We start from the raw sequence: 18,342 nt of genomic DNA, 5'->3' as shown, positions 1-18,342 counted from the left end.
AGACTAGAGTGTAGTGACACGCAACAGTTTCTATATGCTCAGCCTCTTAGTGGACGCAGGAATCATTTAACTCATGCCGGCAGTTTTGCATGTGTCTGAGTGGAGTGTTGAACTCAGTCGTCAGTAATAGTGTCCCTCGAACAAGAACAACACTGCGAGAACCCTGGAAAAAGTGCGTGGCTCTCCGAAGCAGTTGGTCGGGCTAGGATGCGGACGGATACCTGGGAGGGCGTCCACGATGTGTGGGCATCAAATCTCGAACACGCCTTCAAGGAAATCAGGTACGCCGGAGGGAGTAGTGCGAACAGTTCGATCAAGATCAAATCGGTATTAAGAAAACTTACGACGATGACCTAGACGGAAAATGTTTGGTTCGCTTCTCAAGAGAGTATGTAATGTGCAAAGTTTTCGATAGGAAACAATTGGCAAGGGTGCTTCTCACTAATCCACATACGCTGCAATCAATTGCGCTGCAACATTTGAGCGCTGTTAAGAGAAGAGACAGTTAGAGGCTAGATAGAATTGCACAGAACGCGAATCGCCTGCGGTCACATCTTCAGAGTTCGCGGGCTCTGCGGGCGGCAAATGATCTGTCACAACCACGGCCCGCAGCAGCTCTCATCAGAACAATTCCTGCATTTAGAATGCGTTCTAGACAATTCTGAAAAAAAACGAACGATTCTGGTAGAAACGAGCACATTAGGATCAGGTTCCGGATAAGTAGGTACTCGCCGCCATTTCGTTTACTGCACATGTGCATTCATTCATAGCGGGTGTTAATTACGCGATCGTGCTGCGTGACTTTACGGAAATTCTGCATACGCTTACAAAACCTCGGCATTGCCGAACAATTACCATGTATATGTGTACAGTTACCATAGAAATTGTCGTCCGTATATCACAAGTACCGCTGTCAATTACGACCGGAACTAAAGTAATACTATAGTAAATGATAGCTAACGTGGGCTAGAAATGCGTAGCTAAGGCAATTACAATTCGTACGGGTCGTTCCGCTTAATTGCGCGCGGAATAAATTTTACTGAAAAAAGACACTTAGCTACTAGAAGAGCATCATGCTTTGTGATGGTTGACAAGTTAAACTGTCGCTCTGTCTGCAATAGTTAAAACCATGTAGCATGCCAGTCGCATATAGGAGCGATTTGGCACTACTCCAGTAGCAAATAAAAGCTGCTGTTCTGCATTTTCTTCCTTCAATGATTATATTTGCGCTTTTCGTTTTGAGTTCCTGGACTGATCGAGATCATACAGGCTCACCATCCTCCTCGATGCGTTAGTGCGCCAAAGTGATACTGATATGATGCTTTTCGAAAATTTTCGGATAAAAGGAATTGAAATTCAACCTGCAAAGAAATAACCGGCAACTTGCACAATGAGGATTTAATATTTGTTGACTCTTACCTTAGACATTCACTATAATGAGTCAGATGCGTATTCCAACTATGCGTTTTTAAAGATCAAGTTCTGCGCATCGTTACTAGCAAGACGCGTTAGTTTTAGCTGTGCATAATAGGTATGAATGCACATTTCAGTCGATATATTAATCTCAAAGATGGTTGAACAAAATGATCGTAGGAGATCCATTATATTATTTACAATACGAATACACAAACGTTCTTTCACTGTGTTCGATGTATGTCATATAATGCTGTAATGTATGTCAATCCTATTACAAGCAAATCAAATGGTGTTTTGAATATAATAATGTGTTTTTTTTTGAGAGCCAAAGCAGCTTACGTTAGTGGGCAATCTTGTTTCAAAATGATTTTTTTGTTGAATTGAATATTTCAATTGAGATATTAGAAAAATACATACACAATAATTTTCTGATTATTCAATATAGTATGTATAGGTTTCCAAAACGGTAAACTAAACAGAGGTAATTAGTTATTATGTAGTAGGCATAACATAATTCTAGATTTCTGTTGTGTCTACGTCGGTATAATAATGACATGAAAAAATAATAGTGTTTTAGCTTGGACTACTGTGGTATTAATTTAAGAAGGTCCATTGAGCTCGCAAGCAAACGGCTTCCAACTAAGCTCATACAGATCTTTCGCTTACTGCACTCCGTATCCATGTTGCTATACAAGGTTTTCAAATATATATATATATCACTAAGAAGGTGATGCTCTTCATTACCCGTTAATGCATTTTCGATAGATACGGAGTAAAAATAACTACGACTAAACTGATAGATACAGTTCAAAGGTTTGCAGTGCGATTACTGATGCCAGATAATTTGCCACCCTTTTTAGAAATTGTGAGGAAGAAGTAATTACCTCTAGCATTGGACTCTACTAACAATTATGTTTTCGGTATTAAATTGGAGGCATGTCGTGAAGAAGTATCCATACATAGGCTTTGACACGGAATTTCCGGGTGTCGTTGCTATGCCCATAGGTGAATTTCGGTCGATGGGTGAATATCAGTACCAGATCCTTCGGTAGGTGCTTTCAGAATATATAGATAATATGCGTGTTTTTGAAGACAGAATCTATGCATGATTATTTTAAAAAATTACGTGATCTCGTTCTAGCAGCAAACAATACATAGTATACATCATGTAGAATTCTATTTAAAACTAAGAGAAATATCTATATATCAATTGTATTTATCGAAATGTGTGGCTTTCGAGTCAACCTTATGTTGGAAATTCTTTATCAGATTCACTATACTTGTAGAGTGTTTTAATCGCTCACGTATCAAAAATTACTGCAGTTGATCGGCACATACCTCTTTATAATTCTTATGTTGAACATAGGTGCAACGTTGATTTACTGAAATTGATACAGTTGGGACTGACCTTCTTCGATGAACGGGGAAACCCGAAAGCCACTTGGCAGTTCAACTTCCGCTTTAACCTTAAAGAGGATATGTTTGCACAAGATTCAATTGATCTTCTAGCTAACTCAGGTAAATATAGAAAAAAAAATATCAAGTTAAATATTGTTCTCTGCTCAGCCGTAGAGGAATATGCATTATTATATGTACACCTCCGCCTAAATCTTATTCCTTTCCATATCAGTATTATCAAACATAACAAAATTCATCTGGTGATCTACGATGTTTGTATTATTCCGAAATTTTTTAATTGGCTATTTGTTTCATGAGTGTAATCGGAGACAATGGCGATTAAATTGTAATTCATGGAAGAATATAGTGAACTGATACATGCCACGGCATTTATTGAGAAATTCTAATAACAGCTCTATCTCGCGTCTAACCGCGATCAATTCGGTTCCATAGTCTTCGATTTAGATTCAGTTTCGTTGACTACCTATTCATTAATAGCCCCGTGCGTATTCTTACGATATATCATATTATCAGGCATAGTGTTCGAACGTCACGCAGATGAAGGGATTGAACCGTTCGAATTCGCACAGTTGCTGATCACGTCTGGGGTGGTTCTGTGCGAGGGAGTGCAGTGGCTCTGCTTTCACGCTGGATATGACTTCGGTTACCTACTCAAGCTATTAACCGAGGAGAAGATCCCTGAAAACGAGCACGAATTCTTCGAACTTTTAAAGATCTACTTCCCTGTCATCTATGATATCAAGTACCTGATGAAGAGCTGTAAAAGCCTCAAGGGCGGGTTGCAGGAGGTGGCGGAGCAGCTGAAGTTAGTCCGTATCGGACCTCAGCATACCGCTGGCTCAGACTCGCTCCTGACTGGTGCGGCATTCTTCAAGATGCGTGAGGTAAGACATGAAACGACTATGCGCCAAATGGAAACAATAAGCGTTCGTAAATATGTTGTCCTGCCAGAAGAGGTAGTAACGTAACAGTGGTTACAGGCATATTGACACCCACCGAATGTACCAGCCTGCACAGAACTCAACTTATGCTGCCGTTGCTATTAATACTTGCCTGAATCTTGCGTTAACATTGCACTTGGATACCTTATGTCCCACATATCCTTAGATACGTTTTATATGGTTCTAAGGTACCAAAGTATATTATTTGATAGTGTCATTATTAGGCGAATCTACTATCTCGTGGACGGATGTTGGATGCGGTTTGTTCATCTCTTTGCGTTGCGGTCACAGCCGCATGACCACTACGGAACGTTCTATTTAACACACATGTTGCCTTCGTGTTGTTAATAGGTCGTGTGTCGTATTTTTTTGCAACGAGTACGACTTTGTAGGAACCTATTTCCATTTTGAGCCAGAGTGTATATTTTTCGCATATTTTGTACTAACTGATGCAAGCGCCTCTATGTGGAAATAATGCCACATGAAGTAGTGCAGTATTCGGACCACTGCTTGAAAAACTGTGCCATTTCAATATATGGTTCTTTAAAGCTTTTTTAGTTATATAATTTTCGAGCCGAAAATTGATATTCAAATAGCTAGTAAATGTATGCATTGTTTTGATTTCTTATATGATGGGTTTTATATATATTATATGACGGGTCTATGTCGTTGGTTAATTGTGCATCCGTAGCGCCTTGGATGATTCGCCTCCGAATCGACTCATTTATTGACTGGTTACTAGACAGCAGCCATCTTTGTTCATCATGTTTAGTCGAATACCTGGTGCTGACTGGTGGTTCCTTGGTGTATAGCTTGGCTAGTTGATCATCGGTGCTTTCAGGAACAATTGGTGCTTGACTCGGTGCTGGAAACAGCTAACCACTGCTTGGAGTATAAAGGCGAAGGCGCCGATCGTGGCTCGTTTAAGGTGCTCGACGTAAAGCGCGACTCTACACTACAAATCGAGTTCATAAATGGACAGACCAAAAACACAGCAATGACTAATGGCAAGACCCCCCATAACTTGGCTGACTCTCAGCCAATTGACAAGCCCAACTCAACCGCGATTGGACTCGGCGTGGTTCCCAGTCCCATGGCTGTGTGAAACTGGCCGAGCGCGTGTATGTTACAAGGGACAAGACTAAAAGATAAAGGGCTACGTCGAAAAGCCTCTTCCCTTCAAAGTAAAAACTTCAAGGGGACAGAAAGCAATACTCATCAGCGCCTGCTTGGGGCTTTTGTCATTCCCAGTTTGTGGTTGTTTATGAGAAAGGTGTCTGCAACCGGCCCAATATTTCAGGCGAAAAAGAGCTTCCCGACCGAGTGTCAATATTAGTCGACATAAAAAGAAACAAGTGAAGCAATTCAAAGAAAATGTTCTACTACTGAAGATGCCAAAGAAACCTAGTCTAAGATAAGAGCGGCGCCGAAGACAGAGCTCGAGTGTAGATGTCCTGGAATATAATATATATGCTATGATAATTTGGGGGGAAACAACCTGAAATAGGCAGCAAATAGAGCATCCCCTAAAGGGCTACAGATAATAAAAGTGTGATATATTTTCAAGGGGTGGTGACATTAGCAGTGCTGTGTGATATAAGGTGCCTGCAATCGCCTAGCTAATAGTACACATTGTGGCAACTTCGCTGACAAACGAATCGTATTTCAAGAGATTAAGCATGATCTATAAAGCAAAGAATCTCGTTATTTTCGAGCAAACTAGGGTTAGATTTAACTAAAGAGAGTTGCTGGTATATACTTAGTGATACGTACGTGATTGATCGCTTAATAGCGATTAACTGTGCGATTACGACCAATGCACGAAACTTTGAATCTTCCATTAAGTTAGACGGAGATAACCCTGCGCCGATTTTTTCCAATGGGAAATAGGTTAGTAAAATATAGTTGGTTTGCATTGAGCCTCTTATGAGAAAGCCTTATCCGTTGGAGATAGAGGTAATGCAAAAGTAATAGTATTGGCACACTAAGTAGGTGATGCACCGCGAAACATACTGGCAAAAAAAATACGATAAAAAATAGACAAGAGCGAGTGTCCTAGAGGAATAAATACTATCCATATTTTTTTAGCCTGAGTTGTAACGTGTATTTGTTATGCATGCCGTTAATTTATTAGAAAAGTGGGGAAAGGAGAAGGGGGCGGTAGAACAATTAGAACCAATCAATATTTTTTCAGCTTCGGCATGACAAAGGTTATGTGTGGGCGAACCCAGGCTAGATGTTAGGACCGGCTTTATAGAATCAGGCTAGCATGCTATTACAGTAGCTGATTACGGTGGGGTCGAAATGCCGTCGCCTGCTGGCTGACCACACGAAAAATGCACTAACCGTAAAATTTTAGCTGTTTTGATTGTGTTTCTCTTGTTTGCTTGCGTCTCGGTGAATTCGTCGTTCAAACAACTTGTCCGTGTGATGTCATGGATGGTCTTTTTTGTTGTTGTTGTTGTTGCTGTGCTCTGCCGCTACCTTGCAGATGTTCTTCGAGGACAACATCGATGCCTCGAAGTACTCGGGACACCTGTTCGCAATCGGGTCAGCGAGTGAGCACTCTCCACCGGCCACTGCCTAGGGGCTCGCTTTGGACCCCATGAACTCCACATCATTCAAGCGTGATATTCTAATTGTTTAGACGAAACAAATTAAGAGAGAGACTTTCACAAGCACGACCAATTGTCTTAAGCGGAAAGGGACACTTACCAAAATTCCAATACCAGTATCACCCCATTTCCTTTTAGTTTTTATTACCTTTCCTTTCCGTTCACGGTAAAATGACAGCAGAAAACATGCACGCATTATAGCCGCCTTGCGTACAAGATAATATAGTAATAATAATAGTAAGAAAAGAGAAAAATAACAAAATGAGAAAAAAGGTTCAAGAAAGCTGAGCAGTAAAAACAAAACAACAGTTAACAAACACATCACACGCAACACACGATTTTCCTTTCGGCAGAGAGCAGAAACGGCAACTGCGAGAGCCCGCCACTATTTGAATTACTGCCAACATTTCGGCGTGAAGTTTTCGATTAGTTAGGTGGGGAAGCGTGAGGTGCTTGTTTCACGTAAACAGCCATAAAAAACGCAGCGACAGCAGTTACGACAATCATAGCAGCAGTTGCGGTTTAAGAAACAACGAAAAGATGATATGCAATAGATGAAGATAGTGCAACTGTTACAACACTTGTGTGAAAAAGAACGTCATGAAGGGACAAAACACACAAACGTACAGGTATCAATAGACATCGAACGTGCACAAAATGAAGACAATGCTGATAAACACAGTGTCCACACAACAGAAGTGGATGACGGCGAAAAACTTTTATAATGGAATAACTATCACGACTACTAAAGCAGAATAAGCTAAACGATGAAGCCGCTGGAATAAACAGTTGGTCTACCGAAATACACATTGACGCAAATACACACACACACACACACACAGCCGCACAAACATTGATTCATTTATATTTGTTAACGATAGCGTTGATTATGGTTTACTTCACAGACAGACCAGTACAACAAATAAGCATGCAAATTTCTTAAAAGGCGAACAGTGCTATAGCGTACAAGGAAATCGTACGAATTGTGTAAAAAATTGTGTAAGCGAAATTTAGCTATAATAATATAGTAGTCATAATTCGCGCGCAACAAAAGACGAAGGCAGTTAAGAAGAACTATGATCTCATACAGGATCACTTGGGCCGTATGAGATATTAGAAAGAGAAATGCATGGATCAGCAAACAAAAGAAAAGAACGACAAAGTCGACGAGTGTGACAGAATATAGCAGTGAGCACACAGGTCCGAAAAGACCACGTATGAAAGTGATAAATAATGAAAGTCAAAACAAAAATAAGTCAAACGATATGCGAAGCAGCACTCAGGGACAACAATAATAACAACAACAGCATCGAAGTAGCGAGTGCGAAAGCGAAGGGGATAAAGATTTTATATTTGGTGAAATAGTTGAGTAAGTGCAGTAGCAATTCAACAGCAGCAAGTGACGAGGTGTCTTGGCGTTATTTAGTGACGGGATTATTTTTGTGTTATTGTTCGGGTGTATATAAGAAACGACATGAAATATGCGTGATCTAGTGCGTGTAAGCCCGATGGCGATGGCGGCGGCTGGCTTCACTGCCGCTGCGGCCAGGCCAGGCCAGGCCACTCCCGCCCCATATAATTGCCACCGACCCCGAAGATAAAGAACTACTAAAGTACTGTATGAGAGGGAGTAAAACAGGGTGGGGCAAACGAGCGAGAGATGTTATGGTATGAAACCAAACATCCGTTGTAAAGATATTGTGTATTAAATTGTATTTAAGATGTCGATTTCACAATAAAATATGAATTTAAAAATATTTTACGTCTCTTCTATTTTTTTTTATGGTGTTTCTATCTGTCTGTGGATTTACATGTGAACTGATTTAATAGCAGCGCCCAATTAGTATGAGAGGGAATAACAAAAACTAGCAAACGTGAAGTAGCAAGTCTATACCTCTATACATTTTCCATTTAAACGTGTGATCTAAAAGCCAGCAATATTTTTTTTCTTCTGCATATATAAAAAAGAAGCTAATAAATGTACGACACACACGCATACGTACACATTCAGATAACAAGTGCAGAAGAGTTATCATCGACAAATACACATAAAGACATTCTAGCTGAGTTCAACATTTGACACTTTTTTTTGCTCTGAAAAAACAGTGTTTTTGCTATCCGTTGCCATGCCGTTGCAACAGGAAAATGCACTTGTGCTTCAAAGAGTGACATTGAAAAACCTTATTATTTTACATGGGAGCGATTAATTTTCGAAATCGAAGTTTGATTCTTTCCGAAGTAATACATCTAACTGAACGTTGTAGGTGCATAAAATAAATGGTTTCCTGTCGTATGATACACGCTAGGGCCATACCAGCGGAAGTTATTTCTTTGACATAATAAAGGTACATATGAATTGAATGAAGTTACACAATTTTTGTATGTCATTAGTTCGTTGATCTATTTACCGTAAATATTTCAATATTAGTGTGACTGGTAACATGAATGGCGGTGATTTCGATTGCTGAATTCTTGGGTGACTAAAGCCAGGAATTGCCTATTCGAGTTCCCGTATACGACGTAGATGTACCCTCTGAATGAGAGGTGAATAAATAGCATTTGTTTTCATATTATTATTATTATCTCTTTGTCATATATACGGACGTAAGATAGTCCAAACATGACTTTAGATCGTTTCAGAAGCTTTAGGCAGCTATAAACGCATGACAACTACTTGCTTATCTGAGTGTATAGTAAGGCTCTACTGTAAAAGAAAAAAAATCCGTAAATTCGCCTTTTTTCAAAGAAGAGTCGACTTATGTTATTTTTGCATGATTTCAAGATCTAACCTTTGTAAAAGCTCTAGATATTCTTAGAAAATGGCGTATCATGCATTACATAATCGGTAGCAAACTGGCAAGAATAGGCAAGGAGGTATTTCATTTGGTGTTTCTTAAAAGATAGGGTGTGTTAAATGATCCACAACAATAATATTTGGCCGTGAGACGTGACCGTTATAACCAATCGAACAGAGTTTCCCTATTCAAACCAATTAAATGAATTATATCTATGTTATATGCAGAACATACCTTAAAAGTAGCATTCTGTGTATCTTTCAGAATAAAGAATTGAATTTATTCAAGTACTATTAGAAATACTGCATTTTACTTGTCTGTAATAATGATTCTGTTAATAAAGGTAGTATTTATACTACTCTATCTAGACACGTTCTTCTCTCCGACTCTGACTTCGTTATATTACTATTCCATACGCGGTGGCTTGGATGGCCAAAACAGTGGAAGAGGCCAAGGGTCGCGGCTTCAGATCCTGACGATGACACATACTACAGCAGCCGTTTAAATAAAAAAAGTTATCCTTTTAACTATAGTATTATCATTATAAGACTTTGCAATTAATGATTCCTAATCCTTACAGCAAGGTCTATCTTTTTAAACGCAATGTCACTATCATTAAATTGATTGTAACTTGTATCTCACACACATTCCAGTTGTTCGATGGGAACCAAATACAGTTTGTTTAGAAACCTACCAAAGGTAACCTTTCGTGAAATTCATTTTGGTTCATATTTAGATGACCACATTTATTTTAAATGCAAAAATGTCGACGTCCAATTTCAAGCACAGTTAGACGTCCTTCGGTTAATTTCTTACAGGACTGCGTAATAACCTGTAACCCCATATGAATTTATTATAAGTCTATCCAATGATCGAATTTCTATTTTTCACTAGGCTCATCTAATACTATGTGGTGTGGTAATATAGATAGTCATAACTTCAAGTTATGCTTAATTCAATTTTAATTTCTTTGAGCAGAAACGCAGTACGTGGGATCATAGTTAGCGTTGCACAGAAAACAGGCACGGAGTAAAACTTTTAACTTACGTCGATTTCTGATAATGTATAGAAAGCAACAATGTATAAACAAATAAGTGTAAGGCATAGCAACTTTGTCTGGCAGTTTGCCTAATTGGATTTTTGTGCTAGAATACGCAATGGAAATGTGGGACCGAAAATGAAGCAGTTACCCTTATTAAGGCCATCCCTTTTCCAACAAAAAGTGACTAGGGAAGGCGGCTACAAAGGTCCGCTAGGTGAGCCCCCGCTATGGCTAGACGAAGAACTTTTCGCAAACGACAAAAGCTGTTTCAGGATAACACTCCAATGTAAGTTCGCCAAATATTCTTGAATGGTTACCGTCCCGGTAAATTCTATGATTAGGTTATCGAATAACATTTAGAAGCGTTTAAGAATTTGTACAGGCCTCAAAATACGCTGACTCATAGTCAGATTATTTTTACTATATGAAATATGTGTACATAAAAATATTTACTGCAAGCAGAAAAATCTTTATCTTCAAAGAAGAAAAGGAATCGAATTTTGTTTTGTGTTATATTACTTTACCTCTATTCAGGTCACAAATAAAAATCGAGACATATCGAAGTAAGTCGACACACTTTAAGTAAGCTTTTGCTTATACAGCAACTAGAGCTTGGAAGTTCTACTACACGGTTGATTTAAAAATCGTCCACAAGTGCTCTTATGCGTTGGCCTAAGTTGGAAGCGTGTGTCTTCATAAATCAAAGGTATATATAAAAATGTAACTTTCTTTAAGGTATAGGATACGATTCGACGTTTCAACTCGTCAGCAGTTTCCGATATAGCTTCATTTACGCGTATTGATTTAATCAGACCGACGTGCAGTGACAAGGATTCATGAGTTTCTTATCGACGTTTGCCATGGAAGCCTAACATAGTACCTCTGTATTGTTCGAGATAGATAAGGGGCTGGCATAAAATTGATCTACAAGAAAACTGAAAGCTGGTTAGATAGCATAATGATTGTATTGTAAAAGTTTGTACCTGCTTATTCTGGTTCGTGTTACATTGAAGCTGCCAATCATTGGTCCTGATGAAATTTAGACAGGACTGCGGTCCGGAGAAAAGCTTGACCTGTCTGTTTAGCATCGAAGCTGTTAAAAAATGAACGTACTATAATTTATGCAGAGTCGAAAATCAACATAGAAGTTCCAGCTGATCGGGCATTTTTAAAAAAGCACAAAGGAAAACCAAAAATCATGCCGTGGTACCGTGTGCGAGTTTAGCTACTTACTACCTAAAGGTAGAACGTTTGTCCCGTCTAACGCTTCCACAGTACTTTTTACAGCAGAATGGCTTCTCTAGGCATTTAATGAGAGTTACTGTGTAAAAGGTGTTAGTTGGCCTTTGAATGAGAAGAAAATGAGGAAGGATTAAGCAGATTCGGTTCGGTGTGTTGTATTTACACTTGTAGAACCTCAGAGCAACCATAGCTAGCCAGCAACAAGCAATATACAGCATATGCCAACTAAATCCGAAACGGTTTCAATTGAAGGTTTCATCTTGTAATAGTAAGCTGATGCTTGTTTCATCGACAGTCTTCGCAGCCTTAATCGAATATTTTTGTGCCGAAGCCACGATATTTGAGGTTTGAACTTTTTTAGTTAGACACGATCGGCATGAGAGTTAGTTGCCAGACCCTATGCAGCTTCGATGGAGTTTAAGGAAAAATTTTGAGTGCTAACGAAAAAAACTTAGAAGTAAACTAATTCAAATATTTCGTTTCACAAAAACGGACTTTTGATATTGCCGATATTTTGATGCGCAGTTAGTGCCTGCTTTAGAAACGAGCAAAACAATCGCCTTTAGTATTGTTTACAAGAATCACAGATAACCGTCGTATACGATGAAAATTGATTGGGTTATGTGCGCATACACTCGCGTTCATCGTCCGGTTCGTTTAAATAGCACACGGTAGGGGGGCAGGAAAGCGTCTCTAAGAGAGTAGATGCAACGGTTTGAACAACAGTTCCACGAAGCGATTTTCGACATTTTGTATTAATAGAAGTACACGACAGCCCCCGTCCGTAGCTTTTTAATTGAAGCTTCGAAAGCGATAAACAACTATTGTACTTTCATTGTTTAGATCCTCGCGTTAACCACTGCCGTATATTATGGGATTAAAATAGAATAATAATGCAATAATAGCTTATTTAGGAAAATAATCATCAAATGAATAAATATTAGTGTAATATATATTTATTCAAATGAATAAAAAATTGCGTTGTATTTTAGTTTTGTATCTTGCAAAAGTAATATGAACAAGGAAACATCGGACAATGCCTCCACGAATTTTATTAACGTTCGTACCTAAAAGCTGGCAAAGTACTTCAAAGTGAATCGATCACGGGGTTATAGCAGAACAGAATTAAGTTATTTGCTTTTACTTTCGTTTTTTGGAAGCTTTTATAGGGGCTTACCGCGTTAAAGCCTTTTAATATCTCGCTATCTCAACAAGATCTGGGGGTGTTATTTATTCTCGCGGTAGCTTCCGTTCTTCTATATGCATCAAAACTTGAAAATGGTTGGCTTAATTTTCGCAACTTATAAACTTGTTAAGACACTGAGTAGTGAGACTTACTTGCTGCAGTGGGCGGATATGTTGGATTAACCGACCGCGTAAAAGCTGGAGAGCTTATGGGTACAACTGCCTTAGTTGATATTTCTGCGAATTGAATGCCGGGGTCAATATTAGTGAAAGCAGTTAACAACGGTACAATAGGGCCATTCTACCTACAAATTTACAACTTTCGACTTGTTCTTCTCAAAAAAAAATTTTAAAAAGCGCACCAAAAGATGCAGTTATCGGGTGAATATGTCTAGGAAGCTAGATAAAGTTGAAATGGAATGAAAAAGGAGGAAATGTCATTTTGGCCATTGCGGCGATAAGGCCGGGACAACGATATGTCGACCTTTTCATTTTGTTCGACCGTGGAATCAAGTTTTCTATACTTATTGCAAGTTTAGTAGGATGTGTGTATACCACTAGCAGAAATTTAAATTGTATGACTAGAGCTTAGGGTGAACGATGCATTTAGCTTTACTGATAGGTTGATAAAATTGGCATATATCGCAGTGCTGTAAATCTGCATGCATTTAAATCAACAGGAAATTTTCATTGTATTTACTTCACCCTTATACAATGCATATATTTATAATACGAAAAGACAGGACGCGACTAGAGACATTGTTTTCTAAGCTTCTGTATTTGCTTGCATAAATAGAATATTCGACAGTATTTACGTCAAGCAGCGTTCGTCGTACGAGCATCCGAGTAGAGTTAGGAACAATACGTCGGTTCATCTACCAATATTGCAGATGAGCCTAGCGTTGTCCATATTAAGGTTGAGAACAGTTCATGCACCACAGAACAATGAGATGACAACTACTGCTATGCGAGACGCTCATTTGCTGCTATCAATGCGCGCCGTAATGCTGGGCACCTGTATCTGCAGTGCGCTTCAGGTCATCATACTAATATGTTATGAAAACCTAATTTTATTTTATAATAAATAATCACCTACCCTTGAATATGATATTTGCCTAGAAATCACTCCAATAATCGTCTGAAGACGCAGTTCCAACTTTGAATATAACATAACGGCCATTGCAAAATTGTGGCATGTTAATTTGGAACTGCGAGAGCTGACCATCAAATCCTAGTGTCCAGTTCATCATAAAGCGGGCAGGTCACTAACGTAAGTTATCACACGCGTATGCGGAAACATTTCTTCATTAAGCGTTTACAAGTTTAAAATAGACATTGATGCCTGGCAAGATCCGTGACTTCATTTTTTTCTGCCTTAGCTGGCTGTCAACTGAAGTTTTCGCTTAAGAGGGTAGAAGCTATACAGATTATAAACGCGAAAGTATATTGACAACCCTGTATGCTCTAGTTTGAACGCCTACTCTGTGCCCGCGTTGCCACAATGGCAAGAGAGGCCATGTATAAATAATCCGTTAAGGCGCTGCTAGGAAATGACAGGTAAACTCAAAGCATGCTATTTAGCCTCTGAAAAATTCAGATATTCGCTTCTTTTTTTACCTTGGCATCGAAGATAGTATAGTGTCGTCTCAAAACTACCTCACAACGCTAAGCACGCAAATTACAGCAAAAACTCCAGGGAATGTAATTTCTTTATAAGTTTTCGAAGTCCTGTAAGGTGTCCAGCCAAAAAGCGATAAAAAAGATTAAACTACTTTTTATATATTCGCGTATTTGCGTTCTTTGCGTATTACTGCATGATACTGTGAATGATCAACGAATTCGCGTCGGAGATCGTCTTGCACGACATCACGGTGCTCCTAATGCTGTTTTGAGTTGGCTTAACGAGCAATCCAGCATTACGTAGATCTGAAGTATTTTCTGCGCCTTAGCATTCATATTCGCCGAGAAACATATTTCAAAGGTCTCTCGGAGGCGGCCACAAATCAAGGCGCGGTAGCAGGTCCGATAGTGACGATATTACTTCTTCGTAAAGTGGGCTTGGTCGAAAGATTGTAAATGTGCAGACAGCTCTTGAAATTATATTTGCTCTGCGCCTACCCGCCTGTACGATTCGGTTTAGAGTTCCTATTGAAACTTCAGAAATACTACTATATTTCCGCACCATCTAACTTTGTTGAAACGGATGTAGTTCTTATTGCAGATCTTACGAGAGTTCTCTAACCTCACATAGGCAGTAACCTTCGCTCGACAATGGGTGAACGTGCATTCTCCCATCTATGTAAAATGCATTACCGCTACGCGGAGCGTACACGGTTTTAAAGTAGCACCTGTAAAACAGCACAACAAGTTGTGCTACTGAACATTTACATTCAAATAATACTCTTTGGGCCAACGCGAGTACATTGGCTCGTATTGCTTCCATTTTGATTGGCCGACTGAACAACGTCTAATTTCCAATCAGCTGGGCATCACAATGGCACCTTCCATTTGTCTTAAGCCTTGGGCCGTTTCTAGCGATCGCAGTCAGAAACAAAAGCAAATTAAATATGAATGGGCCACATTACTGGCTTAATCGATAACCACACTTTAGAGTGCCCTATGCGATACACTAATTTAGAAAGTCGTGCTATTTCAAGCACGCTATAATTACTTACAAATAAGATTTCATAATATATAAAATAAATATATACATATACATATAAGGATATAAAAAATAAATTAAATTAAATTTTAAATAAAATAAACTACAAAATGTCAGAGAGAGAAGGAGAGAGAGTAATTAAGGGCTAAAAGGGATTTGGGAAGCGGAAGGCCCTAATGTTTTTCAACAGGATGCTACGGCATTCTACCTACGTAGCCCTATCGGAGATTATTTCCAGGCATAACACAACAATTGAGACAGTCGTGGATATCGTCTATATTAAGAATGCTGTGCAGTACAGCCCAAAGGCTATTTTAAAACGATACCGGTATGGGTGGAAAGGGTGGAAGGAGCATTCAAGACGCTAACAGCGTAGCTCACGTACGTGCACCTGGTGAGAGAATTAGTTACTGTTTACGGAAGGCACGATACCGGAGTGCAACGTTAGTAAGATACAAGTATTTATACGATACAATAAATCAGTTATAGTGAATACATGACGTTATTGATTTTTCGCTTGGCTTACTCTCACTTACTATTAATGTCCTTGAGAATTCAAAAAGTATAACGTAACAACGCCGTTTATCCGACGATATACTTCGGAGAACTACATCTGCCTTCATGACGAAACTGTCTGCTCACGGAGTAACGTCAACACTTATATATATATTATTTGAAAATAATATTACCCGCTATTCGCCAAATGAAGATACGTTGCGTGAGCATTAGCATGCTCTCTTTTGTTACGTGGTTGCCTTATTTATTCGCTTCGTGTGATACATCATAAAGGAATGGTGGGTCAGAAAGACAGAAAACTAATGATACTGTTAGTACGACTGAATGGCGAATAGATATTATAATTAGCAGAGCATATTTGACGTTTGGGTCATTCATTCAATGATGCCATGATTCGTATCTCAACGACTGAAGTAGGGAATTTACATTATAAACAATGCTCAAAATTACAAAATGGACAGCGCTCTAGATTGTAGAAGCATTGGCAAGGAAAAATTATTATTCCAGAAAGGACGATATCTTGCTTTCCCCTTTTTGCGTCTGAGAGTGAATTCTTTTTTTATGACTTACATTAGAGATTAATTTAATTTCTTCTATGTTTTTACTCACGAAAATAATCGTTTAATAATACAATAATAAAATATTGTATTATTCCATCGATTTTTTTGAAATAATACTTTTATTTTTTTCAATGGAATCAATTTTTATGTCGGTAAATAAGTTAAGAATGAAGTTGTCACTGTTAGTGATAATTATGAAGTTAGATTTATTTTTGATTAATTAGGATAGAAGATGAATTGGCTGACAAAAATTGATTCGTTTTCATATTCTTGGAATTACGGAAATGTATTATTTAGCATTTTTATTCTTTATTTAATATTAATTAGAACATGTATGATGGTGTTATTGAACTAAAATGAGAATTACCATATTTTAATTTTCATAAATTTTATATTTATTTTTAATAAGGTATATACTTTCTCTATCATTTAAATAAATAATGCAGCTAAAGTATATAGCTATGTATGTATAATAAAATATATTTTCTGTATATATGAGAGAAGAGGTTCACCACCTTTTATAGGATATTTTGAGCTCTAGGTTGTTTCTCTGTTATGATTATGGCTTCAGTTATATTTATATTAATTATTTTAATTATAGAATTTTTAGTAAAATTAGCTATTACAATACGTATGATACGTATCAAAGAAGGATCGATAATTTGGAATCAAGATGATCTGTGCTATACTTTAATGACCGAAATGCGCCAGAGCAAATAATCTTTGCCGAATGAACTGCACGTGTGTCGTCGTTCTTCCTGTCTTAAGAACCATCTTCAAATTCAGCTGTAGGAACAGGGCTTAGCTCTAATTTTTTCTGGAAGTCTTGAGAAGAGAGAAAGGTCATATGATAGGCTAGGTCTAATAAGTACGGGCGTTGAGACAATAAAGACGCCATGTTTATTTGTTGAGAAACTCGACACAAACATCGAAGTGTGAAGCGGTGCATTATCTTAGTAGCAAATATATAACCTGAAAGAAAAAGAAGCTTAATTTTCGACTTAGAATTTGTCGATTTATTCGGTTTAAGCTTATTTTTGAAACAATCATGCTTCTGCCTTCATTCGATATCCGTACATCGACTTCTTGTTACTGCGTAAAATACATCTGGTTTTCCCCTGAGTGTGCTAGAGCTATCTTGAAGCCAATATTAAAAGGTTTCATGTGCTCGAGCATCGAATCGTTTGACATAATCGTTGCACTAAAACCTATCGCTCTTAAATCTTGATTCAATTCGGCCGGATATGACTCCAGCTGTCCAGTGTTTAGCCTTTTCCCAAGGGTGACGTGGCGATCCTACCGAGTGACGTTGTTTTGCACGGTTGTATCGTCTGGAATGGCCTTGTTGTTCGTCACGGAGCGGTTGGCACTATTCGTACACCCTACGTTGAGCTATAGCCAAAGCTTTACGTAGTTTTGGCGCAGATCAGAACGGTGCTACAAGTTTGGCCACGGACTGGCATTTAACCGATAAAAGCTCATTGATTTGGCAACCGCTTTTTGACATAGTTTGATCAGAAGATTGCCAAACCGATACTCAGAAGTGTACTACTTACTAAGCCGCCAGCCTTTATTACCAGACTAAGCCTAGTTTAAGCTGAATTGAGTCGGCAGTCCATCTACTACTTATACTCGTAATGACGTATAATTTAAATATCGCTACACAAAAGAGAGTAGCTTATACCGCTCAATATATATGTATATATATATATAGCCAACCATATGTTGCTCTTTTGTTAGAAAATGTGTAAGGGCATTTATTGATGCCCCCTTAAGCGCCATAAACAAAGCACTTTGCTGTACCAACACGCAGTTGGAGGTACAGTATCGATATCTCAGCTTAGAAACTCCGAACCATGCAGCAAAGGCTTGCTGTCATGTTCGTATATAGTTAGGACATCGCCGGGGATGGCCGTAGCAAAGCAAAAAGACAGTGTTTCCAATATACA

The 18,342-nt window shown here is 38.6% G+C and overlaps 1 protein-coding gene and 1 long non-coding RNA gene across 4 annotated transcripts; one reads left to right on the top strand and one right to left on the bottom strand.

Annotated features, from left to right (window-relative positions):
- The first annotated feature begins 54 nt into the window (after positions 1 to 54).
- Pop2 (CCR4-NOT transcription complex subunit Pop2) lies at positions 55 to 8,148 on the top strand. 3 transcript variants are annotated; one of them, XM_022796148.2, is made up of 5 exons: positions 55 to 281; positions 2,351 to 2,464; positions 2,783 to 2,934; positions 3,349 to 3,719; positions 6,268 to 8,148. In XM_022796148.2, the coding sequence occupies exons 1-5, from the start codon at positions 208 to 210 to the stop codon at positions 6,361 to 6,363; spliced, it is 807 nt and encodes a 268-aa protein (XP_022651883.1). In that variant the 5' UTR covers positions 55 to 207; the 3' UTR covers positions 6,364 to 8,148. The 3 variants fall into 3 exon arrangements, with proteins under 3 accessions (XP_022651883.1, XP_022651882.1, XP_022651884.1); XM_022796147.2 differs by lacking the exon at positions 6,268 to 8,148 and adding an exon at positions 4,618 to 5,869; XM_022796149.2 differs by lacking the exon at positions 6,268 to 8,148 and adding an exon at positions 3,989 to 4,253.
- A 282-nt stretch (positions 8,149 to 8,430) lies between these two features.
- On the bottom strand, positions 8,431 to 15,696 carry LOC147756846 (uncharacterized). Its single transcript, XR_015324291.1, has 4 exons — positions 15,644 to 15,696; positions 12,809 to 12,892; positions 11,212 to 11,321; positions 8,431 to 9,674 (listed from the first exon to the last, which is right to left on the bottom strand). It is a non-coding gene; the product is annotated as an uncharacterized LOC147756846 (long non-coding RNA).
- Positions 15,697 to 18,342: the final 2,646 nt, after the last annotated feature.

This window comes from Varroa destructor, unplaced genomic scaffold, assembly GCF_002443255.2.
Source record: "Varroa destructor unplaced genomic scaffold, Vdes_3.0 BEIS01000003.1, whole genome shotgun sequence".
Classification (NCBI taxonomy): Eukaryota; Metazoa; Arthropoda; class Arachnida; order Mesostigmata; family Varroidae; genus Varroa; species Varroa destructor.
Note: the sequence above shows the minus strand (reverse complement) of the source record. Positions and strands in the feature narration are given on the sequence as shown.

Bases quoted from the DNA above. Each gene is read 5' to 3' on its own strand.
- Pop2 (XM_022796147.2), top strand. From the start codon at position 208: ATGCGGACGGATACCTGGGAGGGCGTCCACGATGTGTGGGCATCAAAT. The intron at 2,465-2,782 runs GTAGGTGCTTTC...TGTTGAACATAG, and splicing joins TATCAGTACCAGATCCTTCG to GTGCAACGTTGATTTACTGA. The intron at 3,720-4,617 runs GTAAGACATGAA...CGGTGCTTTCAG, and splicing joins CATTCTTCAAGATGCGTGAG to GAACAATTGGTGCTTGACTC.